Raw genomic sequence first — 16633 nt, forward strand, 5'->3', positions numbered from 1 at the left:
ATAAAAATGTTTAAAAATAAAAATTCCTGCATGTACTGAATTGAACAAGAGTAAATTTTTTTTGCTTATGAATTAGAGCATGGAAGACAAATTTATGCTGTTTATTTCGATCAAGTTATATAGTCTGGCTTTAATGGCATATAATAGCTGCCTTTCCTGATTTTGGAGCTCGACTGTACGAGCTTCGAAAGGAGTCCTTTAATGCAGCACAGATCCTCCCTCTGACTTCTGTCACTTCTGAAATCAGATTGCTACCAGACGAGTGCTGCTCAAAATGCGGAATAATCAGGTTACTGATGTGCATTTAAAAGCTCAGAACTTTCATGTCTTCTAAATCCAACGCCACGCCCTGCTTTCGACTTTTTTATTTGTACTGTAAAGGCATACGGTGCAAAAACATAACCAGTTTCAACGCACCTCTTAGTTTTTATTGCACGTAGAAACCACCAGTTTGTTTTGTAGCACATGTTTTTTCCCCCCCTGATCGCTGCCTAAAATAACAATTCACGTGAAGAAAGTGGGATTACAGCGATGTTCTCACTGACCGGAGTCACTGCCAGTGTATTTGCTTTAAGCCGGGAAACTCCTTCCTTTATTACATAACTGCGGTGTGTGCTCGTTTCGTTTTACATCCTGTGCCGCGAGGACGGTAGGGTGGAGTCACAGCAGCCCAGTTTCACTGTGGTAAATTCAAAGGTGGGTGAAAAATGTGTGATCCAGATGTTGAACATCAGGAGTCAAACCACCACCAATCAAACGTGCTATTCTTGTATATTTGACACTGAATTAAAGCTACCTTCCAGTCTGTTTTTTTTTTTTTTTTTTTTTTTTTAAATGAGTCAATTCTAAAGCAATGAAAACTTAAAAATGGATAAATCAGTCTGCATATGCAATGTATGTACATTTTAGAGGGAAAGAAAAAAGGAAACTATGGACTTCACAACTGGGATTACCCACAAACCTAAAACCAGTTCACACACACCTGACAATAATACAATGTTGGGATAGTTTATTCAGCATTTGTGGGAAAAGAAAGTAGAACCCACAGCTGCTAATCTGAGATGTGAAGAAACACAAACCTGCAGGGCAAGGCCATTAATGACAACACTATCTAAACAAGTACAAACCAGAATATGTGGTCATATGTACTGTACAGTCTCTCTGAGTAATACAATTGTGTGTACACTACCAAGGCTTTCCTCCCATGGATATGAATGTGACTTTTCCAGGATTCCCCTCTTCCGTTTGATTCTGTGACTGAAAACATTCCCAAAGACTCATACATTCTTAACATCGGCATCTTTATTGCACAACATTCCCATAAAATTGGGAAAAAAATAATTTGAGGAGATAGTTCTTAAAAGACATTCTGTACAAATACATGGAAATAAACAAGAGTATGTACAGTTTACATGAACATTACACATACCATGGGCAACTAAATAACTTATTTATATACAAAGTGGGAAGAGCAGATATAAATTCATACCTTTTAAAACATAATGGCTGGGTTGTACAAAATGTAGGCTGATACAGCAGAGCATCTTCAATACAGTAACAAGCATATATTTATATATATAAATTTTATGAGCAAAACAAGCTCTCCAGAAGCCTGTGATGCATTCATGCCACATCTCCATTAAGACTTGGGTCGCATACAGGGTGCGATTTCAGTTTATAGAAAGAAACGAACACTGCTCTCAGGGTCACACTGACAATTATTCCTGCTTTTTCTAGCAATATAAACAACTCTCAACACTGTTCAACATACTGTGTACCTAAAGCCCTTCAACAAGTTCTGTTACAAAGAGCTTTTGAGAAGCCTGAGACATATTCCAATCTTTAAAGTAAAGTAAGGTGAGATTTTATTGAGCTGGCTGATGGCTAAATTAAACTTTGTCCCTCTACCTGCAATCCCCTTGCCATCAAGGTAAATTTGCTTGGCTAAAAGCACAGTACAACAATAATACTGTGCACATATATTTTTGTTTGATGTTCTTCTTCTCTTTCCAATGCTGTCAAACTTTCTGCTCGTCTATTTTCATCAAAAAGTAATAATGAAAACAATGAAATAATTCCCCATCAGCCCCGCTGCAGGTTACACTTTATACCCTGGAGAGAATCAAAAAACAGAAGTTGTGAAAGCAAGTAGAGCGTCCCGTTACGCTTAGCAAATCGCACCCTGGTTATATGGCAAAACAACCAAAATGTATCTGTCAATGTCATGGGAAAAAAACTGTGCCACTATAGTTTTGTATTTTGCATGTTTTTGTGAGTATATAACCGTCATAGAAACATGTTTGAAAATAGTGTTAACTGATATATTTTAATCCACTGTAAGGCCTACTGTGTTCCTCTTCTCCTCTCTCTGCAGTAGACATCGAAGCTGTAAACATCGTATAAAGGTGGGGAAGCTATAAAAGTGTGAAAATATTTCAGCATTTTGGTTTTAAAATATACATAAGTGATGGATGTTCTAGCTTTTCCACAGTAGAAAGGGCCCCTTCTCCTCCCTTAAATCACATTCTGAAGCAAAAATACCAGTTCCATGTTTTTGTGTGTGTAACGATCATCCGAAGGAATTTAACAGCCTTCCCTTTTTTGAAAGAACACAGCATAGAGTCTGCACACAGTTGACACTGACATTCCTCTGATAAAAATATCTTAAAAAGTATACCTCAGGGTTTTCTATGGGGCAACTGTAAATGTGTGTCATCCTCTGCCCATATGAACATCTGAGGTAGTGCTGTACCTATGGTAAGAATGTCAAAGCCACTTTTAGCCATTTCAAAAGAACAATAAATCACGGCTTGCATCGTTGGCCAGAATAAAGGTTTTTAAGCCTGGTGTGCATTGCAATTTGACCCCAAAAAAAAGAAGAAAAAAAAGTTTTCATTAAGATCTCTCAGGGAAATTTGGCTTGTAAACAAATACATGACGATAAGCGAAATAACAAACGAAATAACATAATTGGCAAAAGATTGATAATGTTCTCGATGATATTTACCTCAAAGTAATTTGTAAAAATCTGTTTCCTTTGAACTTCTAGTCCATCACTTCACATGACTGAGTTTAAGATTGTACTGAGAAAAAAAAAAAAAGCAGCAGAAGAAACAAAATCCATTGTTGTTATTGTACTGTAGATATCTTAAAAGTTTCCTTCTCAACTGGAAAAATAAAATAAGAAGAATAAAAGTCTTTGGCTTCCGTGTCCAAAAATAAAAAGAGTCCCGTTTTAAAAGAAACATTCAAACAACAGGAGAAGGTCATTTCAGGGATACTTCCGTTATCCGCAGAGCCTCACTCCATCTGTAGGACTGCGGTCTCTAGTTCCCCCCTGTGGTGCAACATCAGCATTGCAACAAATTCAGCAGCAGTGGTAGTGAGGGGGGGCTGTGGTCCATGAAGATGTGCACTGCTCAGGCTCAGCTCAAGCAAAGATCCCACTTAGCCCAGGTACGCAGGTCAAGAAACCATGTCGGGGGTCAGTTGCGGAGCATGGACGGCCGTTTGAGAGGCCAGAGTGGCACCACCCGGGTCTGGTTTCCTCAGGCAGCTCACTATTACAGTCTCATAGCAAGATCTGGGCCACATACGGGGAGTGAGTGCTGGCCACTGCGGCCAACAGGGGCAGGTCGCTGGACTCGATTCTGCAGAGACACCAGAACAAACATCAGGGTGTGATAAGATCTAAGTGACTAGCTTAAAATAAAAGGAAAATACAGAAATTATAGTCTGCACTTTTTTGCGGTTCTTTTAATATTGAACACATCAAATTATACATAAAATTATAGTTAAAACTCTTAGTGTAAATTTTTGTTGTTTTGTTTATGGATAATTCTAGCTTCAGAATAGCTCAGCTTGCACTTGGTCTATAAAATTGCTGGCACATCACATCACATTTTGGAGCATGACTGCCACCTGCTGATCAGTGAAACAGTGAAACCGTTAATTGCGTCACACAGTGCTATTATACACTCACCTAAAGGATTATTAGGAACACCATACTAATACTGTGTTTGACCCCCTTTCGCCTTCAGAACTGCCTTAATTCTACGTGGCATTGATTCAACAAGGTGCTGAAAGCATTCTTTAGAAATGTAAATGTAAATGCTCCGTACTTGTATAGCGCCTTTCTAGTCTTTTCGACCACTCAAAGCGCTTTTACACTACATCTGCATTCACCAGTCATACACATTCATACACTGAGCCTAAGTGCTCAAACGGAAACTAACATTCACACTCATTCATACGCTGGCGGAACAGCCGCCAGGGGCAAATCGGGGTTCAGTATCTTGCCCAAGGACACTTCGACACGCAACCAGGGATTGAACCGCCGACCTTCCGATTAACGGCCAACCCGCTCTACCTCCTGAGCCACAGCCGCCCATGTTGGCCCATATTGATGGATAGCATCTTGCAGTTGATGGAGATTTGGGGGATGCACATAAAGGGCACGAAGTTCCCGTTCCACCACATCCCAAAGATGCTCTACTGGGTTGAGATCTGGTGACTGTGGGGGCCATTTTAGTACAGTGAACTCATTGTCATGTTCAAGAAACCAATTTGAAATGATTGGAGCTTTGTGACATGGTGCATTATCCTGCTGGAAGTAGCCATCAGAGGATGGGTACATGGTGACCATAAAGGGATGGACATGGTCAGAAACAATGTTCAGGTAGGCCGTGGCATTTAAACGATGCCCAATTGGCACTAAAGGACCTAAAGTGTGCCAAGAAAACATCCCACACACCATTACACCACCAGCAGCAGCCTGCACAGTGGTAACAAGGCATGATGGATCCATGTTCTCATTCTGTTTACGCCAAATTCTGACTCTACCATCTGAATGTCTCAACAGAAATCGAGACTCATCAGACCAGGCAACATTTTTCCAGTCTTCAACTGTCCAATTTTGGTGAGCTCTTGCAAATTGTAGCCTCTTTTTCCTATTTGTAGTGGAGATGAGTGGTACCCGGTGGAGTCTTCTGCTGTTGTAGCCCATCCGCCTCAAGGTTGTGCGTGTTGTGGCTTCACAAATGCTTTGCTGCATACCTCGGTTGTAACGAGTGGTTATTTCAGTCAAAGTTGCTCTTCTATCAGCTTGAATCAGTCTGCCCATTCTCCTCTGACCTCTAGCATCAACAAGGCATACTGGATGTTTTTCCCTTTTCACACCATTCTTTGTAAACCCTAGAAATGGTTGTGCATGAAAATCCCAGTAACTGAGCAGATTGTGAAATACTCAGACCGGCCCGTCTGGCACCAACAACCATGCCGCGCTCAAAATTGGTTAAATCACCTTTCTTTCCCATTCTGACATTCAGTTTGGAGTTCAGGAGATTGTCTTGACCAGGACCACACCCCTAAATGCATTGAAGCAACTGCCATGTGATTGGTTGATTAGATAATTGCGTTAATAAGAAATTGAACAGGTGTTCCTAATAATCCTTTAGGTGAGTGTATGTGCATCATCATGTGTGGGCATGAGAAAAAAAAACTAGACAGGGACCCACTCATAAAAAAGCATCTCCATAGCGCCACTAGATCAAAACCTCCACAGGGAACCTTGAAGTAATAAAACCTAAATTTTAGGTACAGCTTTACAGCACCTTTGAGTTAAGAACAAAGATTAACTGCTTACCCTAGGACCATTCCCAGTTCTTTCACATGGACTCTTGTCTGGCCCTTCAAATACTCAGCAAGCATCTTGCTCTTGAAGTAGATTTCCTGCAGGCGGTCCTCAAGGTGCATTATACACTGAGGAGAGAGAGAGAAACATGGTTGGTAGAGCACAAGAATCAACATGGTGATTACTGTATACAGACAAATATAATATGTGTAATCAGTGGTCAAAACAGCATCTTGACCAACATACAAAGTTGGGTGAGAGGTTGAGTTTGTAGAGCTGGTGAGTGGACTGCAGTAAGCTGGAAACCAGGCTGGACACCAGGACTTCCTTCCCCAGCTTGTTCACGTCTGTGGCTCGTCTCTGACTGCTGGCCACCTGCACTGTCCACTTGTCTGTGTCCGCTATAATGCAGACGGCCTCGGCTATGGGTTCATCCAATACTGGATGCTACAGGACAAGAGGACAAAGATCATTTAAACCAGTGAATGAAAGCCTAAACCTCCTACAAGATGGTAAATGGCAGAACCTAATAAAAGGCATCACTTGTTTTACAGTGAAACATGTTTAAAATATTTGGGCTGGTCAATAATTAACAATTATCTATGATCTATTTTCAACAGTATTGTCACATAACTATATGATCTTATTGTGTTATTCTTTTACAAAATTCTGTTCCTTATATTAACAATTAAAAATAATGTCATAAAAGACCAAAACCAACAAACTGACTTCCCTGTTGAGAATATATGTGATGAATTTTATCCAATGTAATCAGTAATGTAAACAGTGTAGCCCACAGTTGACTGCACTGAAGATCAATTTGAATACTGTATAAAACATTTTACATATACTTTCAATTTAGTGATATGGATAGTATGAACTCAAATAAACAAAACTCTCTAAAAGGGGAATATAATCACAAGCAATACTTCAAATTCAGTGTTTTGAATAATACATTCTGTATGTATAAGAATGGGTACAAAACGTTAGTCCTTTACCTGAACAGCATGGGTTAATTCAGCCATGAGGCTCTGCCTTAGCTTCTCCTCGCTGGGCAACCCATGCAGTACAAAGTCTGGCACATAGGTGGGGCAGTAGCCTCCAAACAGAGACCGGCCAAAATTGGCAATGCTGGGCTTTGAGAAGTTCTCCACTAACTTTGACCTATAAATCAAACGTATGGCAGTAGTTATTTAAAAAATTTTTCAGCGATGAGGATATATTGTTATTCTTAATTATTACCTGCCATTGTTATTACTAGTACTGATTACAACCGAAGTTGTGGGCAAGAAGTGCATCTGTGAATGCATGTGTCCTCTACTCACCCAGGGAAGGGCACCAGCACTTCCTCCTGCCAGTCCTCGGTCTCCTCGCTCTCACTGTCCCCCAGCGCGCTGTCTGAGCTCTCGTTGCGTGGTATCTCCCAGTCATTGACGGGCACCGCCTTGCACTTTTGGTCCACTTTGCTGTTGCTACTTCCGTCCTGGGGGACAGGGACTGACAACAGAAGACCTTTGTCCTGCGCAGCCGAACAGCCCCTGCAGCAGCAGGTGTCGGAAGAATCTGTAGATCCACACCTGCACCTCCTCTGGACATCCAACAAAGTATCTCTCTTCCTGCTGGAGCCTACGTCTCCACTACCTGAACCTAAACAAAGACCCAAACCCTGACCCCTGACCGCACCCTGCAAGCTCTGAACCCCCAAGTCACCAGGCCGAGGGACTCCCGAGGGGTCCAGCAAGTCTTTGTGGATAGTGTCCGTGCTGCTGGCCTGCTGTCGTTTGGCCACATCGTCTATAGTTCTAGTCACTACAGGGTTATCCAGGTTGTAATAATCATCAAAATCGTCCATACAGTTTGGGCTCCACTGGGACATCTTACTGGACACCCGCTGCAGGGCTGGAGCGGCCTTGGTCTGTTTGATTTGGTCCTCTGATGCACTGGTGTTGCTGGTCTTTGAATCCGCTCCTCTCTGCAGCTGCTGCGGTTGCTGTTGATAATGTTGTCCTTTATGATGCTGCTCTTGCTGATGCAGCAGCAGCTGCTGGTGAAGCGGATGTTTGTCCTTGAGGTGTTTCTTGTGCTTTTTGAATTCCTCCTCCACCTTGCTTCTGCGGCTCTCTATGTCCGACTCAGGAGACATGGAGTCCCCAATGAGGAAAGTGACTTTTGTTGCAGGCTCCTCCTCTTCTGTTAGAGTCAAAGTCATGGGCCCCGTCACTGTGTTTCCCAGTATCACTGGTACTGGCACTGCAGCAGCCAGGTTCTTATCTGGGGGCTTCTTCTCTAGAGGGAACCCCAATGGACGAGGAGCCAACACTCCAGCTGGCTGGTTCCCCATGTCTGCATCCATCCCAGCCTCCCAGCTTTTACCCTCCGCGGTGACAGGAGTTTGGGATGGACTTGCCAGGGTCGTGGGTATAGATGGGACAATAAGTTTCAGGTCACCTTTGGTCTCCGGATCCAGCACACAGACCTGCTCCCTGGAGGAGGCCGAGCCAACACGCAGCACTGTCTCTAGTCGGGCCTCTGTTGCCAATGGGCTGCTAGACTGCCTGCGTAGCCCCCCGGGTTCAGCTGCTTCTGAAGTCCTGATAACGGAGTTGTTACCCTGGCTGTTTCCTGCCTGAAGCACACTGCTCCCGGACCCTTGACTCTCACTGCTGTCCTCCTCGTCTTCTTCATCCGCCTCATCCTCATCTTCCTCATTGGGAGTGTCCCCGGTGCAGTGCTCTGCCTCTGTGTCTGTGTACGTGCTGCTCTGGAGACTGTTATCTGAAGGGTAGCTGTTGTCCTCTGCCTCAGTCGGCCGGCCGTGGGCCCCATGGGACAAGTAGTCCCCACTGGGTTTATGGACGGTAACCAGGACATAGTCCGACTCCTCCACCTCTCCTTTCCTCAGGGAGGTGGTGATGAGGGAGCCAGGCATGACAATAGCCTCATCCTCAGCGCTGTCCAGCATGTGGGTCTCCAGCAGTTCGGAGCAGCGGATGAAGTAGGTGAGGACATAGAGGAGTCTCTGGACCAGCTCCTGTCTGCGGCCGATGACCACTGTCCTCGACAGGCGCACCGGTGATCCAATGGACCCATACAGGTCGCCTACGCACAGCGAAACAACCAAAAAAACAACAACCATTAGCATCGCTGACCGAGTCTTTAGATGCATCACTTTCTTTTTACAGGTAATGTCTGTCTAATCATTTGTAAGATCTGGAAATAAAATTTAAATGTGTTTGTTAGAAAAAGTGCAAATTACTCATCCCCAAAAAACAATTATTAGTTATACATACACCATTCATCTCAGAAAAGATCTGACATTGCCATTCTGGTTTATCTCCTCTTACCTCGATTTCTTCTCAGAGCATTAATTTGTCTCGTTCGACAAATTAATGCTCTGGTATGCAGTTCTTAGATATGAGCACTAGGTGTCACCATGAACTCACTTTCTATATGTTTCCCATGTCACATGAGGTGAAAGTGTGGACAACATAATCCTAAAGAAGTCTGTATATTTATTAGGACATACTTGCACAATATATGTGCCTATAAATCAACCACAGCTACACTGATCTGACCTTTTTTTTTTTTTCCCCTCCCCACAGGAAGCCTTTATGGATTTCCACTAATACAATGTGCTCCACTGGAAGACCATGTGATGTTTGCACTTCTCATCAATCAATTTTGCAGCTGCAGTATTATTGCATCTTAATTTGAAAACTGCATCACACCTGAAATCGTCACTTTCATGCTGCTACACAGATGATTTGAACGTGAATTGCACAAATAGCGAATACAGATTCAAGACTTAAAAGAGTTGCAGAGAGGCGAGAGAGAAGATAGTCTAATCCTAACTTGTCTTTGTGCTTTAATAATTAACAATAGCAGGTTAGGATCAATTCCTTCCCCAGCCACCCAGGTGCTTTGAGAGAAAACAATGGTACGTCCAACTCACTCTTTGTGTATACATTTGTGTTTGACTGCCTCACCTAGCTGTGCCCAGAGCGGGTTGTAAGGGTGCGTCTTTGCCAGCATGTCGACACTCTTGGAGGAGTGTTTCTCAAGGAAGATTTTGATTGGAGGCTGCCCATTGGGCATGACGGTGGGCACCCAGGCCAGATGATTGGTCAGGACGGCTGTCAATAACGCAGGGAGGAATCTGCAATATCAGACATGGTTTGGTCAGTAGAGCATAGAGAAGAATGCAAAAATTTACTTCCTGGCAGATTTTCACTCCTGTCCAGTCTTAATCGCATGACAGAGTAAAAAAAAAATAAATAAAAAAAAAATCCCTATCCCGTCTCAATCCTGGAATCCAGAAATTAGTTTATCAGTTTCCCCACCATGACCTTGTTCAAAACTGTGGTCACTTTCTTGCTTAACTGGACACCACATACACACATCCATTGTTTGAAACACGCACATTCACAGGCATATGCAAATACACACATAAATGACATGCGCACGCACACACGCGCGCGCGCACACACACACACACACACACACATCCTATTAGCAAGATTCACTTCTCATTCCTAACCACAAGTGTCTACTTCCCTTCCTGTCTCATGACTAAACACTGTCATGGGTAGTCAAGTTCAATCACGTGCAAGTATGCAGATGTGACTGCAGCAGTCATCAACACCATCGGTCATGGGAACACTGACGGGACGCCTCAGAAATATTATAATGTGATACAGGAACACGAGTGGTTGCCAGGGAAACGCAATGCTTTATTCACGAGTCAACATTACATACAAGTAGTTGCGTGGCAGTCACCCAAACCAGTGCTGGTGGAAATAGTGACTTTCACTGAGAAGCAGTGCTGACAGAGAAACACCAGTGGTTGCCTAGGAGATTCAACTTCCATCCATGGTCAACATTTAGAAACTGTGAAGGGATTTAAATAAACATGAGAAACTACATTGGACCATGTAGTATGGTACGGATGTTAAAAAACAAAATAAAAAAACACAATTTCTTATCTTCATTATCTTAAAACAATTCTAATAAAACTATTTGGCAGGGTGATGTTTTTTTACATGGATTTTCTGTTGCTCATACTTTTGACTCTTCAGACATGCTGGCTATAGTTGCTTGTGTTAAATAAAGAGTTTTTATTTTTAAACAACTATTTGTTGCTGGTGCCAGAAACATCTTGATCACCAAGTCATTTATCACAGAAAAATACCAAGTATTTTGTTACCAGCTTGTGGGCTTTTGTTACATTTCTGTATTTTATACCTTTTCTATGATAAATGTCAGCAGGTACAGTAAAGATGGATCACCTTTATTTAATTCACATACACTATTGAATATTTCTGTTCCTGTTAACTTGGCCTTTATCTCTTGTATTTTATTTAATGCTTGTTTGATGACATTTTCTTATCTTAATAGTTGGATTTTTGCTCTTGCTTTTATTGTCCTGTGTACTAGTACTGGTGTATAAAGAAAGACTGAATAAATAAAAACTTTGTAAAATAAAGATATTTTGGTTATGAACTGTTCACACAAAAAAATATTGAAGGGAGGTTAAAGACATCATGTTTGGCTCTTGTAATGTGCATTAGAGTAATTGGTAATGAAAATCATTAGTTGCAGCCCTAGTATTTACAAGAGCATGAAAGCAGTAGATACAGACTTAATCTCCACTATGTCAGTCAGTGATTAAGACGAAAAACACTCACATCTTCACATCAAAATTGTTGGCAACTATTCTGGTCCTTTAAGATCAACTTGATGTAATAATTCAGTTCAGTGAACTGAATGCTACTTGAAACAGCTGTACTGAATGCGGGTGCTATGTTCAATAAAGGCCTTGCTACCAATTCATATATGTACAATTAGCAGTGGTTTGACATGGCTTTGTAACAGCAACAATAAGCAATTAGAGACTGGTAGGGATTGTCTCATTCACAGCTCCCTCTGAGGCAGACAAATAAATGCAAAGAGGGTGCAACACTCAGTGTGAATGTGTGTAAGAAAGAGAGAGATTAACCACAGAATGTATGGGGGAGAGAGAGAATGAATAGTCTGTATGAACCTGCATCTGTTTCTCTGCCGATACGCTCGTCCAGGAAGTACACGCAAATAAAAGATGAGGAAAGATGATGCATATGCAACATTTCTTAATGTCTAGTGCTACTGTGCATGTTTTTTCCAGTCATGCTGTGACCCTAACTGCCGAAACCCACTGTGTGATATGACAATATGCATTTTGATATAGTTCACTTGATCCCTGCTTGGGATGCCGCCTCTTAAACTCCTACATTCATAGAAATTCAGAGACTGATCTTGGACCAGGTGAGAGTACAAGAAGACACTCAACTGGTTCTTGGAGGCCTGCTCCATTAGCAGAGACAGCTCCCTCATGAAGTGGCCGCAGAGCTGGTTCTTCTCAGACGCCCCAGACATCATGGTCAACCAGACGGGCTCAGCCACGCGGGGCATGGTGTAGAGGTCGCAGATGGTCATCCTGGAGATGAGGTACAGCGAGGGAAGGAGGGATGAAAGAGGGAGAGGGCATGGAGAGAGGGAATTAAAGGGAAGGAGGGGAAAAGAGAGAAAACAGACAGAGAGAGAACAGTCACGTTATTGTCTCTCGGGGTAAACAAAAGAGATCTCAGCTCACAGAGCTTCGCTGTCTGCACTGAGGCCATGGGAGACCCTGGTTGTGTGTTTGTAACAGTCCAATGACAAACTTGCGCACACTCACACAAAACCCTGTCTCCTGCTCAGTACAGTGTGCATGCATTCTTGTGTGTATATTTATCTGTATGTGGCTCGGCCGGGGCATTTGTCCATTGAGAAGGACTGGAGTTTCCATAGAACGTGGGGCGTGTTGGTGAGCATGTCTCGGCCGGAGGCCAAGCTTTGACACAGGGGCAGAAGGGAATCTCTGCAGCCCGAGGAATGTGGAGACTCAGGCGTTTTTAGTCAATGATGAAATATGGACTTTAGCTGCTGGATTCTGGGTTTGAAAATGCAAAACTGTACATATAATCAAAGAAGCGATGTCAGTGTTTATTAGAGGATGAGGTGCTTCTGACGGTTTTATCTGCTTACTCAGCTTACTTGCAAACATATCAACCGATTCCATATTGCAATCTTCAGCAAACACTGATAATACAACAGCGTCGCCAGGCTACATTAAAAGTTAAGTTTAATAAACATAACCAGCTGCTATCGCATCAGATAGAAGAGAGAGAAGACTTTGCAGATCCTACTGACAAGGAATAAAAACTCGGTGTCGTTTTCCAAGCTTGATTTAGTCTTACAGGAAACTGCGGGAGATCTCTGACTATAAACAAGGTTAAATCTGCCATAAACTCCCAACCTCTCTGACCTATAAAGAACCCAGTGACAGAGGAGATGCAGACTGGCTGCACGCTGAGAGAAAGCACAGGTGTCACACAGTGACAGTTCTCTGACAGTGACCTTCACTAGATCTCCACTATTCCAGTAATCGAGCTATTTTAGGTTGATGTATTTTTCCAAAGAATTCAGGAAGAGCAGGTGTTGTCTTTGTTTAAGGGTTTATAAGAAGACGTTATCAATGGTGTGTGAAAAGAAGAACTAATGAATTTAACTGCATTTGCGATATAGATGTTGCAAGAAGTTTTTTGAGAAGTGCTCTAACTCTAAACCTGTCCTCTCAAGATTAACATCAGCAGAATGGTAGCAAGGAGGAGCATAGAATGGTCGCTGCATTAGATCATCTGAGCTTCACTGATTATAAATTCTTGATAAAATAGATCACTGATGAATCATTAAAAAACTGAGTACTGAGTGGTCACAGCAGGGTAAATCAGAATGGACTTGATGTCACTTGTAACTCAACCCAACAAAAAACAAGTCCCCACTCTCTTTACATCTCGTTGTCAGCAAGGATGATCAGTCATTTGGACTGCAGCATCAAATGAGCTAATAATGCTTTATTCATTCCTGTGTTATAAACAGGTTGACTTACCCGTGGCCTTTTTAAGCCCCTCTTCACTGCTGTGTCTGGTGTACATTCACTGACTGAAAGCCCCTCAGCGGGCACAGCTCTGAGGCAGAGCCAGCGCTAGATGAGCAGGAGATCTAGTCTCAGCCTCTCTGCAGCAGCTGTTCAGGTGAATTTTAAAGAGCACGGCTGTGATGTGATGTGATATTAAACTGATGTACAGGCTAAATAGCCAGATTTAAATGATCTCACAATGGAGGGCAGCAATTTAGACATTTTTAATCTCATACATGGCTCGTACATATTTGCAAGTTATAGCTTCACAGTTATGGTTCCAATTACTAATCAATAGCAGTTCAGGGTAAAACTGCATTTTTAGCATCAGAACACCATCATGAAAGCAACATTTCGGAGTCATAATAAATGTGTCCCTATGTCTGATTTACCACTCAGATTCAGATGTGTATTATAAACATTTCTTCAATATAAAATTGTGCAGGGTGGATTTTAACTGCTGTTCAGTGACTTTTTTTGAGGGAGTTTTTTGCTTCAGTTCACTTTATGATTCAGATTCTGTTACATTCATGATAGGCCTCAAAAAGCAAGATGTCGTGCATGCATGTTACAACTCTGAAGCAATTACCAGGCTGTATGGTCCCACAGTTTGTGCCATTTGGTGCATACTTTACCCAAGGTGCTTCCGGGAAGGATAAGTGCACTATTTTTATGTATGTGGTAAAATCAGAATTAGACTCCTAACCCTGGTGTGTTAAGTGGTTTTGCTTCTCTCAGAGCTCCTGCTTGTACTCAGACTGCAAACCCTAACTTAACCCCAATATAGGATGGTGTCACTTTTATGTACACATGCCTCTGCTAAGTGCACAGCTTATCTGTATCAGCATGCGTGAGTATTTGTGCATGCCCACCCTCCAACTACGTCAAAGCAGCAACAAGCAAAAGGCATTTCTTCCAGGTTCCTTCTGTAATGTTCCATGAAGTCGTTGCCCTTAATGGCAAAGGTGGCTACACTTATATTTAGCTGCTGTCTGAAGGTGAGATTTTACAGATATTTTGTTTGTCCCGGGCATTAGCCTTTCTCCTGCTGGCACTCACATATTATTTACTATTCTGGTGCTTGTGGCCAGTGTCTGAGGTAGATAGGGTTGCCACTCAAGAGGCTTGGGTTGCTGTGGCCGGCTGCCAACAGTCATATGACTGCAGCAATGTCATCACCAATAAAGATTAAATACAACTACAGGGTAGTAGTGGTGCAGAGCTGAGAAGTAACTGGAAGCTTCTAAAACATTGGTCAAAAAAGCTTCCCTAAACACAACCAAAACCCTGAAGTCCCAGCATGCACTGCCATTACAATGCAACATCTATGGTTTGCTCAAGACAGGTAGGAAACAGTATGTTCCTCCTTTATTTCACCCAACCTATTTCAACATCTCTTACTGGACTTAGTATACATATTAATATTTATCATTTAAGGGAACAGAAAAAGAACATAAGAAGAAGGGCAGACTGTTTGCATTATGCGATCCTTACACATACCACAAAGTATTTATTAATTATTGATTGCTGTGACACCTCAGCACGCTCCATCAGTAACTAGAGCAGAATTACATAATCCCTTCACCTAACCTCTGTTACCTTCAGATCCCATACAGTCACCTCATAAGAGACATTAGTTATACAGAGACTAAACACTCACTGACAGTTTTCATGCAGCCTATGCTAACACAGCCCCTTTTCTTCCTCTTTTATAATTTTAGCAATCATAAACAACATTCAATTCAATATTTTAAATTAAAAATGATACCAAAAGACGCATGTTACATTTCAGGATACGTTTATGGCAGTTATATATCAACATAGGGCTGGGCAATAAAACAATAATAATATAATACAATAATAATAATAATAAACAACTATCGCAATATAATATTCCTCAATAAAAATATAATAAATGTTCAATATATCGTCAATAAATATCTGGTTTAATTCATTTGAATCACAAACAAATTAGCACTTAATTTTTCTATGAAGATATTTATTTTGTTGAGGAGTGGGACTGAAAACAGATTTACTAATCATATTAGTTGAAAAAGATTCCATCATAATAGTTTTGATTGTTCTACCTCAGATTTGTGAAGTGGTCCACTGTTTGGCATCAAGTGTTTGTCATGTTCTGACCATGAAGACAAGTTTAACCAAATAATTAACCATCTGGTTTCTAAAAATTCCACCCATGATATATATATATATATATATATATATATATATATATATATATATATAGTGATAATTAGTGATATCGAATGATATGAAATGTTTTAATCATGATAACATTTTTGACCATATCTCCAAGCCCTATATCAACGCAATGTGACCATTGTCTAAAATACGAAACATTAAATGCTAAAAATGTCTCATAAACCTTGTTGATAGATGAGATGCTTTCTTTGTCTGCAAGCCACAGCAGCTGGTGAATATTAGCTGTTAATCAGCAAAAAGCCAGTTTACTGCCTGCTTGATATACTTTAGGAAAAGAAACTCTAAATGATGCCTGGTAAACCCACTAGCATAAACAAACTATGCTTGGAAAGGCATGTGCAAAATACTTCTCAGGTCATTAAAGCTGCCCAAATGTTAGTGCCATAACATGAGTAACACAGGATAAGTATGAGCACTTGGTGACCTACTTTGAGCAATATTATTTTGTTTGCTTACTCAGATTACTTAGTTTAATTAGTTTGTTACTGGTGCATGTGACTGTAATTCAACAAGACTATGTATGTCTGCTACGCAGTTTAGATAAGGATGAACTTTATTTGGAAATTTGTCATGTGACAAGTTTTGTCACTGGAAGAAATTCAAGAATCCTGGAAGAAGTCATAATTCTGACAAATCCTACTTGTAAAGTAAAAAACAAAAGTTAAAAGAAAATCTTTGGAAGATATGACACCGATTGTGTCTTTCATCTATAATGTGTGATAAGCTTAGTTTCATGCCTATTTTTCCTTCCTTCCCCAGACCAGCAGTACTTACAGGTCCTT

At 41.4% G+C, this 16633-nt stretch overlaps 1 protein-coding gene across 2 annotated transcripts in view; it reads right to left on the reverse strand.

The window, feature by feature from the left end:
• Positions 1 to 1282: 1282 nt before the first annotated feature.
• Positions 1283 to 16633, reverse strand: part of fnip1 (folliculin interacting protein 1) — a 43493-nt gene continuing 28142 nt past the window's right edge. For both annotated transcript variants that reach the window (XM_046040636.1, XM_046040635.1), the window contains 7 exons: positions 11958 to 12104; positions 9619 to 9788; positions 6958 to 8731; positions 6631 to 6796; positions 5879 to 6079; positions 5645 to 5760; positions 1283 to 3650 (listed from right to left, as the gene is read on the reverse strand). In XM_046040636.1, coding sequence (XP_045896592.1) covers positions 3572 to 3650; positions 5645 to 5760; positions 5879 to 6079; positions 6631 to 6796; positions 6958 to 8731; positions 9619 to 9788; positions 11958 to 12104 — 2653 coding nt within the window. In that variant the 3' untranslated portion in view covers positions 1283 to 3571. The remainder of the gene's footprint in view (positions 3651 to 5644; positions 5761 to 5878; positions 6080 to 6630; positions 6797 to 6957; positions 8732 to 9618; positions 9789 to 11957; positions 12105 to 16633) is intronic.

This window comes from Micropterus dolomieu, linkage group LG23 (genome assembly GCF_021292245.1).
Source record: "Micropterus dolomieu isolate WLL.071019.BEF.003 ecotype Adirondacks linkage group LG23, ASM2129224v1, whole genome shotgun sequence".
NCBI lineage: Eukaryota > Metazoa > Chordata > Actinopteri > Centrarchiformes > Centrarchidae > Micropterus > Micropterus dolomieu.